Genomic DNA, 27,536 nt, shown 5'->3' on the forward strand with positions numbered 1-27,536 from the left:
CCAGGTTACGCATGCCTGACTGGGAAATCTCGTTCTGCATTTTGAATGTGTCTTCTCCTTCCCAAACAGCGTCAATAAATTTTAAGAGTCAATACAAGTGGTGGGCCGAAGTGTAGAATAGAACTGGCGGAAGGGCGAAGATGAGCAGTGATGTCCTGTACTGCGTGAAAAAATTCCCATTCAAAGACATCGAAGTTTCCTATTTCAAGTATTTTTTCCTGAAAACGTTGAAGAATTTTTCTGCATATCACCGTGCACAACTATACTAATTTTTGTCCAGATCCACTCACACGTACACGTACTCTAATTACAGGAGTCGGACGTACTGGCGACTTTTTGAATCATGAATAGCCCCTCCAATACCGCACAACAATGGCATGACTTTATTTTTCATATACTGTTAATACACTGCATATTGTGGGCTTCAGGTCTAACACCACGAGTGAGCTAGAAAACACTCTGCGCAAATATAGGAAACAAATATGAAAGGCTATGCTTGCATGGTGTATGCGCCAGAACCAATTATAGCAGGCGAAAGCCCTCTGTGACCGCTAATTATCGGTCGTCATAGGATAATTAAAACATTCCTCAAAAAACCAGCAATATCACAAAGATTTCGTTTTTTCCGTTTGGCTCAAAATGACAGGTGCAACTATCCTGCACAGAACATCGCAGAAATTGAAGGGTGCATGGTCGTTCGGCTGTTCCTTGGCGAAGTCGGTGCGGGCGGAGATGGAGAACAGTAACGCTGACCTTAATAAGAACATGCAGCGGAGAAGTCACGCTCAAGCATGTCGTAACTTAACCCCGACGCTCATCTTGCTCACTTTTTTGGCAGAAATGACTGAAGTGGCCACGATACTTGCAGTATTGGCAGGCAGGTCAAGCCGAGCATCAGAGTCGTCGAAGGACGTCGAAACATGATAGTCTTCTGTCTAGAGAGGAAGAATAGAATGCTTATTATTGTTAATCAGATAGTGGGTTCTTTATTCTATGAGGCAGGCATATATATATATATATATATATATATATATATATATATATATATATATATATATATGTGTGTGTGTGTGTGTGTGTGTGTATGTATGTCTTTTAGCAGTAGTATTGAGTAAAGAAGTTTTTTTTTTCAACGCAGAGCAACTGGCAAGTGGCAGCACCGTGCCATTTTTGCGAAACCTAGACACCCGCTTTATCTTTCATAGCTTCGCATTGTCAGCGCAGCGTAATACATACTGCAGGCTATAAATATTGCAGTTCTGGCTATTTTTAGGTACGAAAACAGACACCACATAACTGTCACATAATGATATTATGCCTAAACATGCGCAGTATTTGCCTTTGATTGGGAATGCTCAGTAGTAATAATGCACGCAGGAGGTTCGTGGGCGTTCAGCAAGAGTTCGCTTTCAGCAAGTGGTCAAACATTCACACGGGTAGTTGAATAGATGGACAGACTAAAACTTCTGCTTTGAAGTATCGCAGAAAAAAAAGTCACGTATTCGCCGCACGGGCGGAGCAACGAATGCTATAGCAATATTTCAAATGTCCATTATGGAAGATAGAAGTGGGGCGCAGTACGTAGCACGAGCTGGAGGAGAAGAGAACAACACAGGCGAACTACCCTCCTCCTGCCCGTGTTACGTACCGCACCCCACTTTTATCTTCCGTGTTTAACAACTATCAACTTGGCCGTATGGCTGTTTTCCTACAACAAACTTCTAATGTGACGTTCAGAGCGGCTTGCAGATAGAAACGTGCACGCGCTGCTCACTCACGAATGACACGCGAAAACAACACAAAAAGAATGAGTGCTAAGAACGTTTACAGCTCGACGCTTAACGCGCTGCTTAAACAACAACGACACAGTAAACGTAATCACAGGTATAGATATCAGTGCCAACTAGTGTCGAAGTTGTTACATCGCTGTGTTTGAAAAACACACTCTTTTTGCCAACGGGGCCTGCCCAGTGAAGTGAAGTGATCTTTGTGGCCCAAGAAACTAAGACAATCCTTTCAGTGAAACGCCCCGCAGGGACATCTGCGGAAGCAGGCGTTTGGTGTGTAGCGACAACACGGACCCGAGCTAACGGGGGGAGGGGTGGGGGTTCGACCCCTTCCCACGCCTAGCCGTCCGTGGTTTTGCTGTGTCCGGAGAAAACGGTATCCTGGGGGTTGAGCCAATTCTAGGTGATTGGACCTGTAAGGCCAACCAGTGGCGGCAACACACCCCTTTGGCCCCGGCTTCACGTAGACGGCACCCGCAGATTGAGCCGCCCGGGGGAATCGGCAGTCGCTTTTTCCTGTCTCCACCTCATATCTTCGTCTTTTCTCTTACTTTAATTATTTCCTGTCCTCTTCTCACTTTCATTGACTTCCGTGTTTCCTAGCGGCAAGGGTTAACCCTGTGTGGCTATCGTACCTTGGATACATCATATTCGGTTATAGTGGTGGCGTGCAGCTCGCATCTGCAGGGCCTGTACTTACAGACCCTGCAGAGTCCCTTTGTAGGACTCCATGGTGGGTGGCTGGCACCGCTGTCGAAAGTAAACATTTACTTATGGCTAGTTCCTTCCCCCCACTCTCTGATCGCCCTTAGAAAAGAGGGCGCACTGATGAAGTCTTCCAGTTTCTTGGTCACCAGAAAGTATTTTTCCCCGATTCCACGTTATCCACGCTGACACACCCGGAAAATCAGTGCGAACACTTTCACCTTTTCTGGTTTCAAAGTCTTTGACGGAAGTCTTTGGCCCAGGTTATAAAGCATCGAGAATGGCAAGTGGTGACCTCCTGTTAAAGATCCGCGACCAGAAACAATATGAGAGACTGCCTAATCTAATGAAATATGAGATACCAAATAATTAGTGACTCCACACCGAACCATGAACACCACCTGTGGCGTTGTTTCAGATAATGACCTGTTAGGGCTGATGGAGGCTGAACTCCTGGAGGGTTTAGCGAACAGAATGTCATCAACGGGAAACGAATTAGGATGAGGCATGATGGCAAAGAAGTTTAGACTAAGCACCTGATACTTACTTTCAATTCAAGTGTACTGCCCGACTCCGTTGAGGCTGGGTACATGAAGCTTCGAGTGAGGTCATATATACCAAACCCTCTCCGATGTTTCAAATGCCAGCGGTTCGGCCACAGTTCACACAACTGTCTAGGCTGCCAAACTTGCGTGAAATGCAGTGCTGAAGTACACACATCTGATGCCTGTGAAAACTCTCTACACTGTGCGAACTGTAATGGGGAGCCGCGTACTCACGGTCATGCCCATGCTGAAAAAAAGAAAAGGAAATTGTTACAGTTAAAGTGAAACAAAACATTTCATTTAGGGGGGCACGAAGGCAGGTGTCCTACCTACCAGAAACTAGCTTTGCCGAAGTGACGCGTCAGGGGGCAGCGCCATGACGGCCCCCGGCGGCTGTCTGCCGCCGGTGGCCGCGTAGTGAGCCAGCGGTGACGCCATCCGCCCCCTCGGTGGTTGCAGCCAGTGCTGCTCCGCCATACAAAAAAGACCCACCAACCTCCGGGCTGGGGGCCACGAAGGTCTCGTGTTTTGAGGCGAGGCCCTCAAAACAAACGCAGCACTCGCCACAGCGCGTGTCCAGCGCCTTGCAAGAGGCGATGGACGCATCACCGAGAGTGAGGGCGCAGCCAGCACCTAAGAATCGGCGCAACTCTGTCGACTGATCCAAAAAAAAAAATCTCGTGTCATGGCCCATGGAAAAGGTCCGTGAGCTAACTTTCCAACCTTGAGCACAGAGCACAAAACACATTCAAAATGGACACACAGATATTACAGAGGAATGTGAGAGGACTTCTCCATAACCTCGATGATATTGGAGAACTTCTTAATAAACATACTCCAAAGGTGCTGTGTGTTCCGGAAACACATCTAAAGTCCACATAAAAAAACTTTCTAAAGCAATATGCCATCTTCCACAAAGACCATGAAGACACTGCCACTTCGTCGGGAGGTGTCGCTATAATAGTTGATAAAGGTGTTGCCTGTAAGCAATTAAACCTCCGAACTCTTCTTGAGGCAGTTTCTGTCCGAGCAGTGCTTTTCAGTACGCTACTAACATTTACCTCTATTTACATTCCTTCTTACTGTTAACTTTCGAAGACACAATTTCAAAGCTTCATTGATGAAGTTCCTCAGCCATATATAGTCATTGGTGATCTAAATGCACATAATCCCCTATGGGGCGACTCCCGTTTAAATGCGTGAGGACGCCTAATAGAACGCTTTCTGTTTTCGTCAGGTGCATGTCTACTGAACAAAAAAGAACCAACATATTACAACACTACACATAACACATACTCTAATATAGACCTGAGTATTGTCTCGAGTACATTAATTTCATATCTGGAGTGGTTCGTTCTCAAGAACCCCTTTGGGAGTGACCACTTCCCGATTATGTTGAAGTTAACAAAAGAAGATACATGCTCGCCTGACTTGCCTCGTTGGAACACCAAGTCAGCCAACTGGGAACTGTTCCGAGAAACTACAATTTTAGATGGAGATGACATTGCTGATTTTAATATAGGTGATGCTGTAGCATACCTAACAGGTTTTATTATGATACTGCAGTGAAATGTATTAAGCAAACCAACGCAATGACTAATAAGCGTCGCATCTAATGGTGGAACGACGATTGTCGGAAAACGCGCAATAGACAAAATAAAGCTTGGAGACTACTTCTAAATTACCCAACGACTGAAAACCTCGTCAATTTCAAACAAGTTAAGTCGCAAGCCAGAAGAACGCGTCGTCTTGCAAAGAAAGAAAGTCGGAGTAGGTACATATCCGGTATAAATTTTTACACCGACAAAACAAAGGTTTGGAATAGGGTACACGAGTTAATGGGTTGGGAGTCACACCCCCTACCCTTGGTAAGTAGTCGAGCGGAGATCCTGGAGAAACAGGCAGACTGCCTAGGTAACACTTTGAATATGTCTCAAGTGCATCACACTATACAGAAACGTTCCTAAGATTCAAAGAACGCGAAGAGTGGCAACGCCTTAAATGTAAACGTCCGTCCAGGGAGACTTACAACTGCCCATTTTCATTTGCTGAACTTAATGCATCTCTTGCGTACTGCAACAACTCGGCGCCAGGTGGCGATCGTATACTGTACGAAATGATCAAGTACATTCATCCCGAAGCACTAAAAACACTCCTAACCCTCTTCAATATCATGTGGGAAGCTGGATATAATCCATTGTCATAGAAGGAAGCGATAGTCATCCCGGTGCTTAAACAAGGCAAAGACCCGTTCTAGGCCACCAGCTACAGGCCAATAGCGTTAACAAACTGCCTATGCAAACTACATGAAAAAATGTTCAACCGGCGCTTAATCCACTTCCTAGAAAGTAACAGTATACTATACCCCTTTCAGTGTGTATTCAGAGAGGGGAGGTCGACAATAGACCACCTTGTTCGCATAGAGACATATATAGTGGATGCATTTATTCATAAGCAGTTTGTACTTCCGGTATTTCTAGACTTATAGAAAGCGTACGATACCACATGGCGATGCGGGATTCAACGCGATCTTGTCGCCATGGGCATAATTGGGAACATGGTAAACACAATTGAAAGCTATCTGTCTAATTGAACCTTTCGCGTAAGAATGAAAAATGCTCTCTCTAGAGCATTTACCCATAGACTGGTGTTCCGCAAAGGGGCATGCTTAGCTGTACATTTTTTTGTAAAAATTAACTCCCTGCAGTCAGTAATTCTAAGCGCGATGTTTTGTTTCGTGTATGTCGATGATGTGCAGATGAGTTTCAAATCATGCAATATGTCTATCCGCAAGCGACTAGTGCAGCTTGGAAAGAATAAATTCTATAAATGGGGGCATGAGAATGTTTTAAAATAAACACTCAGAAAAGTGCTTGCGTACTCTTCTCCAACAAACGAGGGGTAATGCCATTGCCAAATGCTGCAATCAAGGGAGACCAACTCTCTGTGAGCAGTGAGCCTAAATTCCAGGAAACCACTTTAGATTCTAAGCTCACGTTTATTCCCCATAATAAATTTGTAAAAATGAAATGTCTGAAAGCGATGAACCTCCTAAAGCTCCTATCACGTACAACATGGGGTAGTGATCGGAAGTGTCTCTTGAATTTGTACAAAAGCTTTGACTGGTCGCGCCTTGATTATGCCTCTAAAATTTATCATTCCACAACGCCAAGTGCTTTGAAAATCCTAGACCCCGTTCACCATCTGGGCATCCGACTTGCGACCGGTGCTTTCAGGACAAGTCCGATCCAGAATCTCTATGTAGAGTCAAATAAGAGGTGACTTCACCTGCAGCGATCCTATAGCACTTTCACTTAATTTATAAAGGTACACGCAAACGTAATGCATCCTTCTTATTCACCTATAAACGATATCACCGCTGCCACCCTCTTCCATAATTGACCCGCAGCGAGAAAGCCGTTCTCTTTGCGTGTGAGAAACCTAAGTGTGGAAATGGGTGTTCCGCTGCTAGAACTTTCTCCTATGCCCACAGCAAAACATTTACCGCCGTGCCAGTGGCAGCTTATGCAATGTGACACCTCATTTGCCGAGATCACCAAACACGCACCAGAAGCACATATTGAAATGCATTTCCGACAACTCCAGTCCAACTACTCATGCGCAGAGTTTTATACCGACGCTTCGAAGTCGCATGCAGGGGTGGCTTATGCAGCCGTTGGACCATCATTCTCGGAATCCGTTGTACTTCACCCGGAAACAAGTATAATTACGGCTGAAAGCTTTGCACTATTGTCGCCTGTGAAGCATATACGGAAATCAAACATACAAAAATCAATTATATTCACAGACCCGTTAAGCTTCGTGAATTCATAAGATACCTTTTCAGATTCAGAAATCCGGTAATATTTGAGCTGCATTCCGTACTGTGTACAGCGTATATGTCCAACCAGCATGTTACTAATTGCTGGGCACCTGGTCATAGAAGCATCGAGGGCATTGTGTTAGCTGACCAAGTGGCCACGTCATGACATTGCGCGCTATTAATCCTACCGCTACTGTCTTTGCAACAGATCTAAAACCCTTCCTACGCAAGAAACTGTGAAGCTCCGTGAGCTTCACAGTTTCTTGCGTAGGAAGGGTTTCAGAAAAAGGGTGTGCGTAGGAAGGTTTCAGAAAAAGCTCACGGAGCTCACCCGCTCCGTGAGCTTTTTCTTAAAAACGTTGGTCTTTTGTTTTTTTTAGCACTTCCATGCAAAAATCTTGGTCTGTCTGTATACCTGTCTGTTTGTCTGCCCTAACGATACCCCAAACGGCACGAACTGATACTTTAAACGGCAAACCTCAACGGCAGCGCTCACCAATAGTGATCAAGTTTCAGTATTCATACTTGCGCGATTGTCAATTAGGAAGCGATTACTGCGCATATCTGAGGCACCATAACAACAGGTTATTATTTTGTATGTGTGCTTTTATACTAGAAAAGGCATACATCGGTAATTTGAAGGACCATAGCGTTTATCAAGCTGTGCTGACAATACAACACGATGCTCAAAAAGGGAAGTGTTTCCAACATTTTGCTAAGACGATATGGTGGTGGCAGCTGGCCGTCGCTGTGCATTCTACATTTCGTCAGGCGCGCATCTCTCTCCGTGGGCACGCACGCCTTCCTTCGTTTTCGAAGATAACTGCAAGATAGCGCTCTTGCCTGACGTGCCTCGACGGACTCGTTTGTCTTCGCTGCATGGATTGAGGCTCTCTAGCGCAGCACGTCCAGAATACAATTCACCAGTTTTCTCGTGCAGAACATCAAATAAACGCTTGGGTCGCTTTCTCCTCTATTGAAAAAAAAAACGCCCACAATAGGAAGGGTAGATTCCACCATCTGCCATATTGTTAGATTATTGTGCTGGAAATGTTGGCGGCAGATGTTGTATGGTGGCGTATGGTGGAGCAGATGGTGGATGGCGCGCTCGAGCTGGCAATGCTGGAGCGCGAAGCAGCGTCAGAACCACTGTGACGAGCTGCTACGGAAAAAATAATAAAATAATTGCATAAAAAGCTATATAGAAAGCACCCGTAAAAAGTGGTGCTACAGCACAGAACAGAACCTGCCAACTTCAGATTCTCAACAGAGCCCACTAACCACTGCGCCACGCCGACAGGTAGCAACTTTGGTGTTGAAGAAGTAGTTAACTCACAAACTTACTGTTTAACTTCAGTTTTTTTTTGTCGTTTACTGGAGATCACTGGGATCTGCACGTGATAATAAAATTTCTACATTTAATAAACACGAACAACTGCTGCCTGTAGTGACTGCCACTGCGAAAATGGCATCAGATTTATGTTTTTGTTATAATTTGCAAGAAAAAAAAACTACTCAGTGAAGTGAGGAGCAGGTAGAGTATAGTAGTGGTTAATGCCAAGTTTAATGTCCGTTTCTTGCTCCTTCGAAATGCGATATTTGTTCAGACTTTATGACGCTTCTAAACTCATTCGAAAAGTACGCCCAAACAATTGATCATGATGTTTCTTGCGCAATGCACAGCGCAGGCGTGCCAGCGCACCACTGTTGCTCTGTCGTCAGGAACGACTACAAAATGGCGTGGCCAAAAAGAATGCAGTGAGCCAGAAATATTATGCTGTCATATTGGTTCTGTATGCATACGAATTGATGAGTCTGTGTTCTCGCATAAGAGCCAGTGAAGTGCCGCCGAGTGCGAGCGGTGGCTGTCGGTGAGGGGAGGTGTACATTTAGTGTAAGTGCTGCAAGCGCGTCGCATTGATGTTTGTCGCTTCTTGCGCGGACACCATACGCAATAAAAAAGGCTTCATTTAGGTTAATTGATGCCGCAGCTGTGCTGTATTGTCATTTTTATTCGTCAAAATTGTGTATTCTGAAACCCAGAAGCGCTGATAACACTTGTAGGAGTTTGGTCAGTAGAATAGAACTTTGGTGAGAATTATGGTGGTAGAAGAGAAGAGTGAAAGTCAAATTCTCTGGGGCTCGTCTTGATGCATGTCGAAAGTGAAAGTTTATGCCTATTCGCACGTACTTTGTTGACTTAAAACTATGGCTCAAGCAATATATCATGCAAGAATTGCCAGAGTTGCGTTTATAGTGTGGCGACGTCAAATGACCACTGTGTTCTGCTCTAACAGTGCAAGGGGGCAATCGCGAACTGGAGCTCATATATTTCTCGGCAACTGCGCGTCAGTGTAAAACATTTATTGTAACTGTGAACACTGACAACTCGACTCTTCTGATCATTACAACAAAAAAAACACATCGCATATGTCAAACTGATGTAAATACGTGCGCGAATTGTACACATATTCACGGCCGCATATTCTACGCTCCAGAAAAAGTTGAAGAGATGTTGACACCACATGAATTAGAAAGTAAACGTGCTAGAAAGCGTAATGAGCAGCGTTTCTTTTTCTTTCACCGTAAACATACATCTCTACGCATTTAAGAAATAAACACGACAAATGAGTGAAATGACATACTGTCATGTGCTTTTTCATTATGCCACCATTTTCCACGAAGCTTCTATCACGCCACCGTCATCCCCCTTGCTCACAGAGCCTTCCATAAAGGACATTTTGCCTCACCTCCATCAGCCAGCATTTTTGCACCGTCCCCACCATTGGCTCACCACCACCACCAATATCTGCCACCATTTTTCCAGCTCTAGCCGTCATCAGCCGCCATTTTACAACGTGACCATCATTTATTAGCTCGCCACCACTATAACTATCTACCATCATTTTTGCCACTCTCACCATCATCGGCCATTATGTCCACTACAGTTTCCACCATAGCCAATATTATTTCCACCATATTCATTATTCTCTGCACCATGTCCACCAATAATTCCAGCAACCGCCAACCCAGGATTTTCAATAGGGTGCACATGCAAGAATATCGTCTTTAGGCTACCATTGCAATGAAACATACAGATACGGGGCCAGTTTTGCGTTGCGTGTCGTCTGCTTCTTTTCCCTGTGAGAGAACGATAGGTTTCCATATTTCCACAGTGAGACCACGAATTAAGACGCCCACTATTGCTTTTAGAAAGCACCTAATTGTTTTTTTTTTGTGCACACACATGTGGAACGGCGACAATATTGGATTTATCGCCGCTGCTTTTCAACGCGCGCAACGTGGTAACATATATCTCGTCATAGTCGGCGCTGTTAGTGCTGTTTCCAGGCGAGGCTGCTTGGTGTGCAAGCGTTCAGTTGAAACGGCGAATTGTGTGGTGGTGCCAATATCACACAGAAAACACATTGCCGTAATCCAAGGCTGAAAATCAATACGCCTGCCAGCCGAGCCGCAATTTACCGAGCTGCACGTTCCAATAAATGTCTCTGTAATGCTTTACCGACTGGATAGGGTGGCAACTCTGCGGCAAAAAAAATTGTCCGATAAATTTGAGAAACACTGAAAAATACGCGACGAGGTGAGATTGTTTGTGGTAGTGCCGCTTCTACCAAATTAACGGCTCTTGAGGTCAATTTGACCTCAAGGACTTTTGAGGTCACATACAAAGTGTTTACGTTCGCCTACCACTTGATGACCATTGAAGGGAAACGGACGAAGATTGATGGTAAATAGGCGACCGACCCATTAACGGGAAACCCTTCCTTACGCACGCCGCACGCCGACCGCCCCATTACGGGGAAACCCTTTCTTTACGCACGCCGTCACGGACCCTCCCGGCACCGCGGCGACAATCTTGGGTGGCCCGACACACGTCGAGAACTGAACAGCACATGATATGAACCATATGTGGACGTACACGGACAGTTGGTTTCGTTCTCAGTGTTGACAGTGGTTCTTCCTCTTTTTTACTTTTTTTCTTTTCTTTCTTTTTTTTCGTCTTTTTTCTCCCCTTTTTGTTTTTTCCCCTTTTTTAGTTCCCTCTCACTCTCGCAAACATCTTTCAAGGCGAGACGGACGCGGCAGCAAAGAAGTTTGGAAGTTCGTGTCAGTATAACTCATCCCCTGATGAAGGGAGGACCCCTCCCGAAACTGTTGGGAAATAAATATATTTATCCTTGTTGACAACGCTCCCGTTGTGCCATATATCATACCTTCACGAAGACTACCTGGCCCATTGCATTATTACTCCCACTGACATATATATATATATATATATATATACATACATATATATATATATATATATATATATATATATATATATATATATATATATATATATATATATATATATATACATATATATATATATATATATATATAGACCTAGCGAGGAAGGAAGCGCAATAGCTCCGTAGTAAAAACGAAAGCGAGAAAGCACGACTTACGAGGAAACACTTTTATTCATCACATACGTTTCGGCTGGTGGCTAGCCTTCGTCACACTGACGATATATATATATATATATATATATAATTATTTATATATATATTTATATATATAATTATATATATATATATATATATATATATGTATATATATATACGTGTGTGTGTGCTCACTGACAAAGGCCGGGCAGCGTCTGCAATGCTACGCGTAAAAGTATGCTACTGTCACGTATGTGTGCTCATTTGTTAATAGCACAAACACGCACACACACACACACACACACACACACACATATATATATATATATATATATATATATATATATATATATATATACCTGCTCACGGCAAGTTATTTTTCCACTCACTTTTCTTTCTTCTTACTTATATTACATTAGTTCTTATAACTTCCCCTATACATTCCTTGGCAATATTGTCTGTTATATCTCATTATATCTCAATATTATATCTATATATATATATATATATATATATATATATATATATATTGAATAAGTTTTTCCCGATGGGCCAAACGTACTTGAAAAGAGAAGAGACACAACTTAGCGGTTGTCTTAATTTTATTTCCAACAGTTGTGACCGGTGGACCGCTCTTCGTCAGGGTTCGTAAGTGCGACGCTATGCGAACAGGCCGCATCGACATGGGTGTGCAAGAAAAAAACGGGAGAGAGCGACAAATTAGTAATGTTTTACAGTGGTGAGGTATGCTGTGCCAAAGTGTTCAAGTTTCATTGACTCGAGCTAGCAAAAAAGAGAAGGGTGAGAGAGGTCCCGTTAAGAGTGAGGCACGTGTCGTATGTTCGGGCCAACCATAAATTATAGTTGCAGCAGAAGCCAAATAAACCAACTAAAAATTCAAATGAGTACCAAAAAAATAAAGAAAAGAAAAAAGATAAAAGAAGGAGGGAGCAGGGCGGCTTGCGCGACGCACCGCCAACGGTCATTAAGGGACACTGATGGTGAACTTCCGTGGCAAGCCATTACTTGTAGCGAAAGGGGTGACTCCGGAGAGTACCCGATTCGGCCCCTTCTATTGTAATTTAGGAAAAAAAGTAGAAACAGGTCTTCCGCTGAGACCACACTGATTTGATTGATTGATATGTGGGTTTGAACGTCCCAAAACCACCATATGGTTATGAGAAACGCTGCAGTGAAGAGGTCCGGAAATTTTGACGAACTGGGGTTCTTTAACGTGCACCCAAATCTGAGAACACGGGCCTACAACATTTCCGTCCCCATCGGAATTGCAGCCGCCGCAGCCGGGATTCGATCCCGCGACCTGCGGGTCAGCAGCCCAGTACCTTAGCCACTAGACCACCGCTGTGGGGCTCTGAGACCACAGTGACATGTTCCTTATGTGTGTGGCGAGGGGCGGTAGATTTCAGGACAAAACTGGTGCAAACACACAAGGCCGTTTGAAAAGTACAGGCTAAAGCTGAGCCAAAAAGCACATGTTAATATGACAGCGTGCGTATATTCAGCCCTTTTGAACCACACCATGAAGCACTTGTAATTGAAACCGGCTGGCACTGGTTGCGTTCTCCTACTTCCAAATAATAAGGGAAACTAAGTAAACTGAATGGTCGAAAAGAGAAAGAAATGTGAAAATGAAACAAATATTAACAGAGATAATGCAACCGTTGATATTGTGCGAGTGATATGTGCACAACTCTAGAAACTCAGGGAAACGCGAATCAACAAAACAGCAATACAAAAAGAAAATAGTAGCAATAATAAAATTTAAGTGAATTAATAACAAAAAGTAAATGAAAACAGTCGTCAAACAAAGAAATGCTAATGCGAACAGAACATGAAAAAATGTTCGGTTGGCCCAATCTTCCGGATAACTATAGGGCACATCCTCTGAGCATGTCGAGCATTATTATATTGATTATGCCAGACTCAATTCATGTCCAATCTTACATCTGCAAGTCTTAAGGAAGGATAGGTTGCCGATGCTTTCATTGATGCCTTGTGTTAGTGTTGTGGATGAAGTATGACTCCCTTTGTTCCCATTCACGAGTCCCGCGGAAGCCTGACTCTAGGAGGGTGAATCGTATATTATCGAATCAGTGTTCTGGCAAATTCAGGTGCTTAGAAAAAGGGAGATTTAGTAGTGTATGTTCATGGGCTTTGCGGTTATATAAACGTAGTCTGAACGCCGTACCAGTCTGACCAATATACAGCTGGTCACAGACCTCGCAATCCAGCATATATACCACAATCTGGCTGCCACAAATCAGCGCGTCCTTAATTTTGAATTCGAAGCCTGGGGACAAAGCCTTGGTAACACTAGTGGTGGTCATGTTTTTGTGGACTTGGCAACGTGGTTTCCCGCATGGCTTACAACCTGATTCACTGCTTTCAAATTCAGTTGTCTTTTCAAATTCAGTAATGATCGGTTGTCCGCCAATAATTACCGTCCCGTATCGCTCACATCTATCTGCTACAAGATATTGGAACATGTCATTGTCAAGCATGTCATCACATTCCTGGAAAATAAAAATTACTTTTATCCTTATCAGCATGGCTTTAGGAGTAAAGTTTCGACTACAACACAGCTTATCAAAACTATTCATGACTTTGCCACAGCTTTAGATATGAATGAACAAATTCATGTCATCTGCATAGATTTCGCTAAGGCCTGCGATAAGGTACCTCATGACAGATTACTGTATAAGCTTCACTACGCTGGACTAAGTCAACTTTTACTTAATTGGATTAAAGCCTACCTAAATGACAGGTAGCAATTCGTGAAGATTGATAACTCTATGTCTAGCTCACAAGAAGGGTTTTTTGGGGCTCCACAAAGCTCGGTTCTTGGGCCCTTATTGTATCTTATATATGTCAATGATATCGCAGATATCGCAAACCACATGTTAATCTTAAACTGTTTGCTGATTATTGTTTAATTTACGCGCGAGTGACTCGTAGGAAGGACCAATTGAACGTTGCCGAATGTCTAAAGGAATTACACTCATGGTGTGAAGCTTCGGGAATGAACATCAACTATTTGAAATCTACCGTCACCCACAATTCTAGGGAAAAAAACGATAATTCTATTTGAATACTGTATCAGGAATAACACCTTGTTGACAGTTAATGCGTTTAAGTATCTATGTCTCACAATAACGCATAACCTAAGTGGCACACACATATCGATTATGTTTGCTCTAGGGCCTCACAAAAATTGTACATATCAAGAAAAAACTGCAGGGTGCTAGTATGGACGTAAAACTTCTTGCTTTTAAGACTTTCATACAGCGGATACTGGAATATGCCAGTATTGTCTGGAGTCCCCACCAAAACGTGCTTGTAAATAAACTTCAACGCATACAGCGGCTTGCAGCTTGCTTTATATGCTCGAGATATAAGCAGAACGACTCAGTCACAGAAATGCTACAACAATGTGATCTGGAGACGCTCCAGATCACATTGTTGGAGACGCATAAATAGGTTAAAGTTTCTTTTTCAATTATTAGAAGGTGAGTTTAAAATTAACAGAAATGACTACATAGAAGTACCTGGGAAACGAAGTGAGAGGGAAAACTATACACGAGTATTGCACCCTTATTTTGCATGAACGAAGGCGTACCGTCATACTTTTTTTCCCGATGTCATTGAAGATTAGAATGGGTTACCGAGTGACATAATCAATGCGGGTGATGTTAATGAGTTTGTGCATTTACTTGATTTACATTTATGTGGTTTATTGTAAATATTTTTGCGAATGTTATTTGTTGTATTGCGAATCAGGGTGTGTGTTTTTCGTTTGAAATGAAGAGCTCTCACGGATTTGTAATATGTATACCTGGTTTATCATTGGGAGATGTATTCGACTGTACAGTGTGTCGTACATTTCCTGTAATGACCCTCAATAGAGGGTTGACATTATTTCTATAAATATATATATATATATATATATATATATATATATATATATATATATATATATATATATATATATATATATATATATAAGTTACTCGGCTGCCTGTACTACGCCAATTCTCGAAGCGTGATTCACTTTGGGTTGTTAATTGCTGTAAAAAATAACTTATCTACGACTAGTTGCTTGCTAATGAAAAGAATGTGGGCACGTAACATGGTATGCTTTATAGCGTAAATATTTTTTTCTCTTTTTATAGACAATTAATTATGAAACAGTTTGGAACGCTGTTGCATTTTCTTGGTACGGTAAGTGCATGTGAATCAACCTTAAACAAATTTTTAGTGCTATTGTGAAAGAGTGACCAACGAATTTATTTGAAAGAAATATATAACCAGAACAGTTATTGTGCAAAGTTCCACCTGATAACAAAAAATTACTAAAGGAGCCATTTCTGTAGCAGTTTTTCAGGTGTAACATCAGGTGATCAATACCCTCGCCACGAATTATATGAATTTTTACAGGTATCAGCAAACAGGTTTTATTGCTCGCACTGTGGCGGGGCCTTGTCATTGGATGAGTAGATACCAGTGAATTATGATAGCGAAGGGCTTCACCGTGATGTCACGGTGTCAGGGGATGAGTAGATACCAGCCAGAGAATGACGACGACGAAGGGCTGAGCGGATTGTGCGTGAACCGCAGCAACGTTGTACGTGTTTTCACGAAAATATAATTTCCACTATACATTATTACCCGTAATAACTGTATCGCACGATGCGATAAAGCAAGACGCCAGCCTCGAGTTGCTGGAAAAGGAGCCCCTACCTTTAATCGAGTGCGCTTATATACATGTCAGTGGCAAGGGTGACAGCCTGCGAGAAGCACCGTTTTCGCACCGCGCGGGCTTGCTTCAGATAACACACTCAATACATTCCCCTCTGTTTGAGAGAAGACTTGATGATCGATATGGGGGGTTTAACGTCCCAAATCCACCATATGATTATGAGAGACGCCGTAGTGAAGGGCTCCGGAGATTTCGACCACCTGGGGTTCTTTAACGTGCACCCAAATCTGAGCACACGGGCCTACAACATTTCCGCCTCAATCGTAAATGCAACCGCCACAGCCGGGACTTGAACGCGCGACCTGTGGGTAGGCAGCCGAGTACCTTAGCCACTAGACCACCGAGGCGGGGCTGTTTGAGAGGAGACTACACGGAACTGGAAAGAAAAGAAAAGTGCAGTTTGCGTAGATTACGTCAGTAGTTCATCTGTACGACAGTCCCGTCGTCAACACAGGTTGCACATCTGCTTCATGGCACTAGGACAAAGTTTCTGTTGTAAGTTAAATGGCGAGGGGGTCTACGCTGCCAAAGCGACTTCCGCAGAGCAGGAACAGGTGACGTAGAGGTTGGAGCTTTGGCCACAGTAGGCGCTGTGGGCATTCGCACTGGTGTCACATTAGTTGAAGCACTTGCGTCGTCGCATTCGACAAGCTCTGGAGGATCTTTATGAAGGGCTTCTTGAGTGGGTAAAATGTGTTGCCTGTTACGTCGTAGTAGCCTACCTCCTCCTGTGAAGGTGTTGTAGGACCGGGTGTGAGCCAACGGCTCTACGACCTTTGCTTTTGTAGTCCACGTCCCGTTATTCACTCGTACGACATCTTCTTTTCTTAGAGGAGCCAGTGGGCGCTTGTTGGTCTCCATTTGGCGGCACTTGAAGACCGGGGTTCCGACCTTCCTTGGGATGCACGGCAACGTCAAGTGCTGAATCCGACCCTTGAGCCTTTCTGCAGGCAATCGGCCGTCGCCTCCCAGCGGTGTAGTCTTGTACGAGAGAAGCCCCAGCCAAACATCTTGTTTAGCTTCAATGCTTTTTTCGAGATCCTCTTCACTATTTGTACCCCTTTTCCCGCTAGCCAGTTGAACTGCGGGAATCCTGGACTGGGAGTAACATGTAGGAACTCGTACGCTCGTGAAAATGCAGTAAATTCTTTGCTTGCAAATTGTGGGCTATTGTCTGTACAAACCTTCATAGGGTTACCATATCGGGCAAAGATAGCCCTGATTGATTCAATGGCCGCTCTCTCCGACGTTTCTATGGCATATCTACTTTGGGGAAGTTTGACTAGGCGTCGTAGGCGCAGAAGTACGATTTCCTGTCCTAGTGAAAGAGGTCTATACCAACCCTATACCAGGCTTGGTCTGGCACAGGACGCATTTGAAGTGGCTCTTGTGGCTGGTGGTACGCGTACTTTTTGCAAACTGCGCAGGTCTAAACAACTGTCAATATCTGAATTCATTCCAGACAAAAGTACTGAACGCCGCGCTCTTAATTGGCTCCTATTCAAGCCAACGTGTCCTTGGTGGAACCTATACAAGATTTCCTTTCGCATTTTTGCTGGTATTATAAACTGGCAGCCTTTAAGAAGGACGCCTTTGACTTCAGATAGCTCGCCAGAAAATGACTTGAGCTGTCTTTTGATAGGCAGGCCGGCAATAATGCTGTCACGAACAGATCTTAGATACGGTATTTGCTGGTTTCCGTTATAAGCCTATTCCACGCATAGCCACTGACAAGTGACGACACTAAACTTACACCGTGCCCGTCTGCGTCGTCACTCATGGTGTCAGCCCCATCGCCTTTGGTTGAAGCCCTTGATAACATGTCGGCGAGCACCAGCTGCTTCCCTGGAACGAAACATAGGTCAATGTCGTAACGCAATAACCATAGGAAAAACCGCTGCAGCCTGGCTGGGATATCGCCTATTGCTTTTTTATAGATGGCAATCAAGGGGCAATGATCAGTTTCGACTGTTACTTTGCGTCCGTATACGAAGTGGTCAAATCGTTCACTACCGTACAGAATGGTCATGGCCTCTTTTATTATTTGAGAACACTGCTGCGCTATCCTATAAAACATTTGACGCATATGCCACGGGTTTCCAATGGCTGCCATGACATTGCAGAAGTGCGGCGCCTATTTTATTTTGCGACGCGTTACACGACACTTTAGTTGTTTTTTTTAGAAGGGGGGGATCGAATATTGCTAGCAGTGGGTGCTTGATCAAAGTATCGCATAGTTCTTTCTATTTGTGCGCGTGGTTTTTTGACCATTAAAAACCGCGTCGTTCTTTATCAATCTTCTTAGCAGTGTTGTTTTCTCAGTGAGCGACGGCACGAACTTGGTAAAATATTGTACAACAGCCAGCATTCGTTGGACTGCGACCTTATCGGCTGGTGGCGGCATTTCTATCATACCCTTTATAGGAAAGGGCTGGGCCTGATGCCTTTAGCACCGATAACGTCGCACAGGAATTCAATCTGTTCAATACCAACTGTGCCCTTTGCTCAATTGAACGTCAAACCTGAGGTACAGGTACAGGTACAGGTGCCGTATAGGTACACCTCATTTCGGGTCGTAATGGCAGCTGTTATACGGCTAGCGGGGAAAATTAAAACGGTCCTCGTACATTGGTCGTGGGTAGGTATTGCGCGGTGACTTCGGTGGTGAGGGTAAAATGCAGTTGTAATCATCAACGCCTGCTGCGGCAATCGATATGGCATGACGAGAGGGAGGTATCTTTGTACCAGTCATATATACTTGCCATCTATTCACGTCCCGTAACATCAAACTTAGTATATGTAAAGCTGGTGAAATTACCGCGAGCGCTCGATTGGCGTAGCATAAAATCAAGGTATTGCACGACACGGTTCTCATGATTATTGTGTTTGCACTTGTCCTTTACCTACGTAAGCCATTCACGTCTCGTAATAACAAATTCGGTATATGTAAAGCAGCGAAATGGCCGTGAGCGCATCATGAGCGTGGCATGTAGTAATGTTCTTACGTGACACGCATCTCATGATTATCATGTTTTCACCAGTCTTACACCTTTGTCATCCGTTCAAGTCCCGACATACCAGATTTGGTAGATGTGAAGCTAGCGAAACGACAGTGAGCACACCATGAGCCTGGCGTGTATTCATGACTTACATGACATGCATGTCATGGTTAGCGCATTAAGGTGAGTCGCTTATCTTCGCCATGCAGTCATGTCTTACCTTATCAGTTTTGCAATGTCATGTGAACAAAGCCACCGCAAGATCAGCAAGACTATGAGACGTAAATCATGACATTCTTGACATAGAAGATATAATTTTCATGCTACGACCAATAAATTGTTTTTGCCCTAGAGTCATGTTATTTCATACCATTTTGGGTATTGATACCATTATCAGAGTGTCCTAGACAGCTGAAACACGTAGGCGGCTTGATAGATACACAGATAAGCTCAAAGTCGCCAAAGCTTGCCAAGAAATGCTTCGCATTCAAAAGCTACCATTGGCATCCTTCACCAAAATTGTTGAAGGACGAAATATAAAGGTCCCAGGAGGTGTGTAATCCTATCATTTTTGCTTGGCAGGCAAGTATTCTACCAGTAATCTGCGTCAGATCTCGGCACTACAATTGAAATACACCCTAAAGTTCGGGAAACGTCCACAGTCGTTGCAGCGATGGCTATGCAATTGTATAAACGTTTCTCAAGTACTCCTATGATATATTCATCGCGCCAGGTTAACGTAAATTGTCGTTAGGTGTCATCCGCTGACGTTGATTTATGTAACAGTGTCCAGGCTTATCTCGCTCGTGAGCACTAGTGCTTCATCTCAACGTATCGCTTCTGTTCTTGCTAACATTGATGTTCTTGTAGGGATTGTTGCACAAGTGCGCCCAACTGAATTCATGAAGATCCGAAACTGTTGAACAATTGTCTGTGCCTGCGACATTTGTGCATACGTTTTGCGTGGTGGATCTCTGAATGCCGAAATGTGTGCAAACAGCAAAACAGAGCTTGGAGGTGGCTTCAGAACTCACCGACAGCCGAAAGTTTTGACAAATTCAAGAAAATAAAGTCGCAAGGCAGGAGAACGCGTCGGCAGGCCAGAAGAGAAAGCTGGCAGAAGTTTTTGTCCGGGATCAATTCATACACACAGGAGGCTAAAGTCTGGAACATGGTCGGTAGGATAGCAGGAAAACAAGTACACACACTTCCACTCGTAAACACTCAGGGTGATACCTTGGAAGATCAGGCAAACTTCCTCGTTGCACACTTCGAACAGGTGTCCAATTCGTCCCACTATACTGACACGTTCCAAAAATACAGAACAAGAACAGAAAAGCAGAAACTTGAACACAAATGCACTAGATACGAGGTATATTACCAAGCTTTCAGTCTACCTGAGCTCCGAACATCTCTAAACTCCTGCAGAATTTCTGCCCCAGGTTCTGACCGTGTGGTGTATGAAATGTTAAAAAACCTACCAATCGAAACACGAAAAACCTTACTTTGTACAATGCTATCTGGTTTTCTGGCACTATCCCTACCTCCTGGAAAGTGGCTAATATTATTCCCATTTTAAAAAAGGGCAAGGACCTTTCTTTAGCTTCGAGTTATAGGCCTATTGCACTTACAAGCTGCTTGTGCAAAGTCTTCGAAAAAATGATAAACTGCCGACTTGTACATTTCCTTGAAACAAACAATTTGCTCGACCCATTTAAGTGCGGGTTTCGAGAGAGTAAATCCACCATAGACCACCTTGATCGGATCAATGCACAGATCAAAGACGCCTTTGTCCATAAACAATATTTTCTCTCTGTGTTCCTCGATATCGAAAAGGCTTATGATACAACATGGCGTTTTGGAATTCTAAGAGACTTGTCCCACCTTGGCGTGCGCGGAAGAATGTTTCACATCATCGAAAGTTACCAGCAAAACCGGACATTCCGTGTCCGAGTGAGCATGGTTCTTTCCCAAACATTTGTCTAGGAAACAGGCGGGTCACAAGGTGGTGTGCTTAGCTGCACACTTTTTATCATCAAAATGAATTCCTTGCGCTTGTCCATCCCTCGCAATATGTTTTATTGCACATATATCGATGATGTCCAGCTTGGCTTTAGATCTTGCAATCTGGCAATGTGTGAGTGGCAGGTTCAGTTAGGTTTAAACAAGGACTCCAAATGGGCAGAGGAAAACGGATTCCGACTGAGCCCACAAAAAAGCACGTGTGTCTTGTTCTCCTGAAAAAGAGGCATGCACTCAGAACCCGACATTGAACTGAACGGTCAACGTCTGTCTGTTAATGCGGAGCACAAATTCTTAGGCCTAATCTTGGACAACAAGTAGACCTTCGTACTGCAGCACAAGTATCTAAAAACAAAATGTTTAAAAGCCATGAATGTTTTAAAAGTGTTGTCACGTACTACGTTGGGTAGTGACAGGCAATGTCTCATGAACCAGTATAGAAGCCTCATTCGCACCCGCTTAGATTATGGGGCCGTGGTTTATCAGTCTGCGACTCAAAGTGCTTTGAAGATGCTGGACCCCGTGCACCATTTGGGTATCCGCCTTTCTAGGGGTGCTTTTCGCACCAGCCTTGTAGAAAGCCTTTACGTTGAGTCAAATGAGTGGTTGCTTCATCTGAAGAAAACTTACATGTCCTTTGTTTATTTCCTTAAGGTGAAAACAGGCAAGAAGCACCCCTCATATTCCACTATAATGATTTGTCCAGCTCCATTCTATTTCAAAACAGGCCTTCGATGAGGCAGCCCTTCTCAGTTCACCTGTAGGGTCTAGCTGAGAAAACTGGAGTGTCACTTGAACACAGTTTAATGGCTCCTGTAGCATACCTGCCACCGTGGCAGTGGCAGACTATATATACACTGCGATGTATCTTTTCTAGAAGTTACAAAACATGCGCCTATTGCTGATATCCGAACATACTTCCTGGAACTTCAAAACAAATACACACGTCCTGAGTTCTTTACTGATGCCTCCAAGTCTAACTCCTCTGTGTCCTACGCTACTGTCGGCCTATCCTTTTCGGATGCTGGCCTTCTACATCCAGGCACAAGTATCTTCACAGCGGAAGCTTATGGGATACTTGTCGCAGTTAAACGCATCAAGCAATTACAAATACAAAAAGCAATAATTTTTACGGTCTTGCTCAGTGTGGTAACGGCTCTGCACACTAATAAAAAACAAAACAAACCCAGTCCTTGTCTTACTTTACTCCATTTTATGCACACTCTACACACTCAAACAACATGTTGTAGTGTGCTGGGTGCCAGGGCACCGTGAGATCCAAGGCAACGTGATGGCGGATCAGCTGGCTGCATCCGTCCACAAAAGCACTGCCCTTACACCCATATCAATCCCGGCCCTTGATCTTAAGCCGTCTCTCAAACGAAACCTCAGGGACTACTGGCAGAGCAAGTGGGATAAACACACACAAAACAAACTACACAATATAAAGCCACACCTTGGTCATTGGCTGCCAGTGTCAAGATCGTGTCATACAGAGGTAATACTAACGAGGCTCAGGATAGGACACACATACACGACACACACATATCTTTTGTCTGGTGCCGATCCACCATTGTGTGACAGATGTGGGGAAGCATTAAGAGTCCTTCACATGTTAATCCAGTGTAAACAGTTAGAAACTAAGAAAACAACATTTTCCATTACCCTACCAACAACATATACCTTTACACCCTGCAATGTTCGTCGGTAGGGAACCGCTTTTTAGTCATAAATCATTGTTAGCGTTTTTAAAAGAAATTCATAGTTTTCACATCATATAACCAGAAATTCCGTAGCACGACCTCTCCAGAGAGGTTTTTGCTGCGATGGCGACACAAGAAAGCACTTGCCTCACGGCCCTTTGACGCAAGGGTATGAACGAGGGAGGCACTTGTGCTAATGCCATACATGTCCACTATCGTTCTTTATTATAACCAACATTTGTCATCTATTCACACCACACACACCTTTCACGGCATGGTCATGGTTTTATTACTTGTATGTTTTTACCCACCTTACCGCGAGGAATTTATGGCCCTAATACAGCCGCATATCACAATAATTGTCCATATTTTTAGTAAGATGAACTGGTGCTCTTTGGCCGTGAAATGGCCCTTGCGCCACAAAACATCAAATATCATCATCATACGTTTTGCGTCATTTCATAACGTCTCGTTCAATAAAGAACTTACAACACGGTCACTTTCCCTCTGCTCATGCTTTGGAAAACTTCTATTCTCAAGTTACGCGGGATCTTAACTTTTTTCTCGTAAGTTGTCGGGCTGTCTTGTGTTCTTTTATATTCAGAAAATGAATGTTGGGAGCTGGTTGTTATACCACGTGCTTGGTGTACTATGGCGTGCAGGGCAAATCAACACGTTGTACAAGAGCTAGTTGTTACACCTCGTGATGGCTTTCCTTGTTTACAATAGCACACCAAAGCATGCTGGCTCACCCGAGAAAATATACACAGCAGACTAGTGGGCGTACAAGATCACATCGCAACACGTTGGTGGACTTACCACACGTGACATCAAGCTGTTGTGTGAAGAGAACACAATGCACCAGGAGCGTTACCCAATGAGAACAGATCACACTAGTCTCGTGTCCTTACGAGCTAACAACCCACTAGTCTGGTGACCCAACCAGAACTCAACAAACTAAACATGTCTTCCAAAGAGAACAAATCAGTAGAGTTTTTTTCTTCAATAAAAGGCTTATTTGTTGAAAATTGTATAAATGCATAGGGGTCAGTATATACGGAAGGTTTCATAGCGCAAGGCTGATAGTGGACCTCTTGTGAGAAATATACATGTTGATAATTCAAGCAAAATGGCACCTAAACAGTGGTAAGTAATTATTGTAGGAAAAAAGACTAGGCAAAATGCGATATAAATTCAGAAGAAACGGTAATAGAACAATGTTCAGTATTTATGCATGGCTGTGAAAAAACGGCGGTACAATCATGAACCAAAAGGACTTTCTTTTTGATACAACAGACAACTGAAATCTATATGAATAATAAATATAAAGGTAACTCGTACAGTAATTGCGCAAAATGTAAAAGAATACTAATATAGAAATACAGATTAGCGGTGATTAAAAAATCAAATGATGAAGGTCTTTTTTAAAAGGTGTGCAAGACAAATCGCTCACTGCATAATGGTATTGATTTCTAAAAAAATGTATAGCAGCAAATATGCTAGTGTGTTTGCAGTAGTTAGTGCGCGTATGCGGTAGTAAAAAATTGTTGTTTCAGGTAAGCCTGGTTAGATTAGCGTTCACAAATGGAGATTTCAAAAAACATTGGCTGTTGCGGAACTAAGATAATTAAACACACCAATACCCAGGTAATATTTGAATAAATTACAAACTATGTGGCTGAAAAAGTGGGGACATGCTGGTGAACCTAGTACTGAATGTCAGGATGCGAAACTGCGAATGGCTTGATTTTGGAGATGTTAAAGTGGGAGGGTATGAGATGGATAGGTGCTCGCCCATGATGTTATGTAGCACGTAAAATGATTGTGGATAAAGGCATACGAGAGTTAAGCAAAGTCCGCAAGATAAATAATGGTCGTGCTTTGTGTTCAGATACCATGAGCTATCCTAGGTCTTATAGGTGAAATGTTATGATAGTAATTTAGATAAGCATCTAGAATATTTTCTATGAATTGGCACTTAGTGGTACAAAGATGTCTGCAGTCGGAATTGATTAACCGAACATGCGCAAGCGTGAGTTCTCACAATTTACCGGTGAAGCACACTATGTTTATTACACGTACACAAAACGTGCACACGAGCTTCGCGTTATATTACAACACCCATACCGACCACAGCACGCCGCCCCTCACGTTGCACTTCAGTCGCTGGGTATAGGCGCCGTCCGCTGACTAGAAAAGTTGCGTTGCTGGCACTAGCCCAACCGAAGTTCGCTGACGTTGGCCCTTAATGGCACGAAGAAAACAGACGCGCGTACGTGTCCCCAAGTATTCCTGCTGCAATCCGCCTGCTTCAAAGCACCCGGTCATCATCGCGTTACATTTGTTTCACTGATATCAACCTATTATTGCATTTTTCTGGTGCTGCCGTCACACTACAAAATTCGTTTGCACGATTTCTACATGTATACACGCATTTTGACGTCCCAAATAGCTTGACAGGGACGCTGCTTTTACGAATAATAAAGCAATAAACATTCATCGCTTAGGTATCTATTTGCAGGGGCCGCGTGAAAACCGTTCAACACACATGCCTTTTATTTTCGAGTCACCCAATCTTCAAAGTTTTTTTTTACTATAGTGAACCTTAATTATCAGAGAGTACTCAGTTGCCTAAACTACCTTTGCATTACCAGTACTGCGTGTGAATCCGTAAAATGTACACAATATATTAAAAAAGCCTGAGCAGTCATGTATGAACACTTCGAGATGCACACTTAGAAGCGCCGGCGACAAACCGAGACAAAGCCGCTTCTGCGTTATACCACCAGGCCTCACTCAAGAGTACGAAACTCCTATACGATGAATGACAGCTGCCGATCACAAAAACCTTGCTGCTGTGCAGGGGTACCAGTCGGGGTACCAGGCCATAGTGGTTTAGTTCTCCATTAACGTGCAGCTACTCCAGCACTGAGAATTTCCCAAAATATCAAGTAATCAATAGGGAGGGAAACTTGACTGCTCGTACTATGTCTCCCTTCCTGGTGGCGAAATATCTTGAAAACACCATTGGACCAGGCTACTAGGCCACGAAAAAGCCTTGCGGTGATTCTCTACACGATTTTAAGGACAAAGACTAATTTGAGAAATGGAATGACTTGAAATGTATTGACGACATACCAGTAAACGTGTGTGCACATAGAACAATGAACAGAAGTGTGGCAGCTTGGGCTAGTTGGTATGGCATGACAATAGTTATAGCACGAGAACAAAACGACGACACAGAGTATCGTTCGTGTCCTTCTTGTCTCTGTGTCGTCGTTCTGTTCTCGCGCTATAACTATCGTTATGAACAGAAGCCGGGGTGGAATATCGGAAGATGACTTCTTGCACCTCAGTGATAAGGAACTTCTAAATGGCTTCCAGAATCAAAACGTTTGAAGTTTAAAAGAACCTGATTCGCCGAAACAATGAGCAGATCCGCCCTAAACACATATTACTAGCTTTTGATAGCTGTGTGCTCCCTACCACAATAAATGCAGGCTGCATCACACTTCGCGTGAGGCAGCACATCCTGAACCCTCGGCGATGCTTTAAGTGCCAGCGGTATGGACATGGATCCCAGGCATGCCGGGAAAAGCGGACATGTGCCAATTGCAGCTCCAATGAACACTAGTCTACCGATTGCGAATCGTCTCCACATTGTGCGAAATGTGATGCAAGTCATCCAGCCTACTCTAGATGTCCTAAATGGAAGATCAAAAAAGAGATCACCTCACTAAATGTAATAAAAAACACAACATTCTTTGAAACAAGGAACCATCTGTCATGCCTTGATCACACCAGTTTTGCCGAGGTGGTGCAACGAGGAGTATTGCCACAAGTGCCTCGGCAGTCTACTGCGGTCAACAACAGTGGCCCAGTAGCCACTTCTTCCACCCCTCAGGTGACTGCTGCTGTTGCTGCGCCACCAACATCAAAGGTGGGTCTGTAGTCTTCTGCTCAACAGGCCCCGAAGCTGAATCGAATTCAAAGGCCGGTGACGCAAGTCTGTGCGCCCGGTCCACGACCTTCCAGCGCCTCGGAGATGGCTATGGGAATCGATGTACGAACACCAGCGCCATCGACGCCCAAAGATCAGCGCTCCGTGGAGCGCAATAAATAGGAAAACATCCCGTTACCGCTCCGTCAAATGTTCGGTAACCGGAAGGGTTACCTGTCTTTAAGAGGCATCTCTAGCATGTTCATCTGAACACAGGACACATACATTTTCTTCAATATGACCACACAAATACTTCCGTGGAATGTCAGGGGCATGTTTCATAACCCTGATGATATCAAGACTTACTAAATTATTATCAGCCTAAAGTGTTCTGCGTTCAGGAAACTCATTTAGAGTCAATTCACATGAATTCCTTAATCAATACGTGGCTCTTCGCAAGGATTGGGATGGTGGAATTTCCTCATCGGGAGGTGTGGCAATAATTGCACAAAGATTCGTAGCACGCCAGCACATTCCACTACAAAGCTCCGCTGAGGTTCTCGCCCTTCGCGCTATTTTATTGAATCATTTGGTAACTATCTGTTCCATATACATACCCCCGACGAATTGTTCAATAAAATAGAGCTTGAAAAGCTGATTGATCAGCTACCAAAACCGTATGTTTTATTTGGAGATTTTAATGCTCACAGTTTGTTGTGGGGTGATACCAGATGTGATGCGAGAGGTCGAGCTAGAGGAAACTTTTTTTTCTCATCTGGAGCCT

The 27,536-nt window shown here is 43.7% G+C and overlaps 1 protein-coding gene across 1 annotated transcript in view; it reads left to right on the top strand.

Moving 5' to 3' along the window:
* LOC142772319 (uncharacterized) overlaps positions 1–27,536 on the top strand; it is a 162,877-nt gene that overhangs the window by 87,939 nt on the left and 47,402 nt on the right. Inside the window, exon 3 of the mRNA XM_075874519.1 lies at positions 15,502–15,550. Within this exon, the coding sequence (XP_075730634.1) occupies positions 15,502–15,550 (49 nt within the window). The remainder of the gene's footprint in view (positions 1–15,501; positions 15,551–27,536) is intronic.

Source organism: Rhipicephalus microplus, chromosome 9 (genome assembly GCF_043290135.1).
Source record: "Rhipicephalus microplus isolate Deutch F79 chromosome 9, USDA_Rmic, whole genome shotgun sequence".
Taxonomy (NCBI): Eukaryota; Metazoa; Arthropoda; class Arachnida; order Ixodida; family Ixodidae; genus Rhipicephalus; species Rhipicephalus microplus.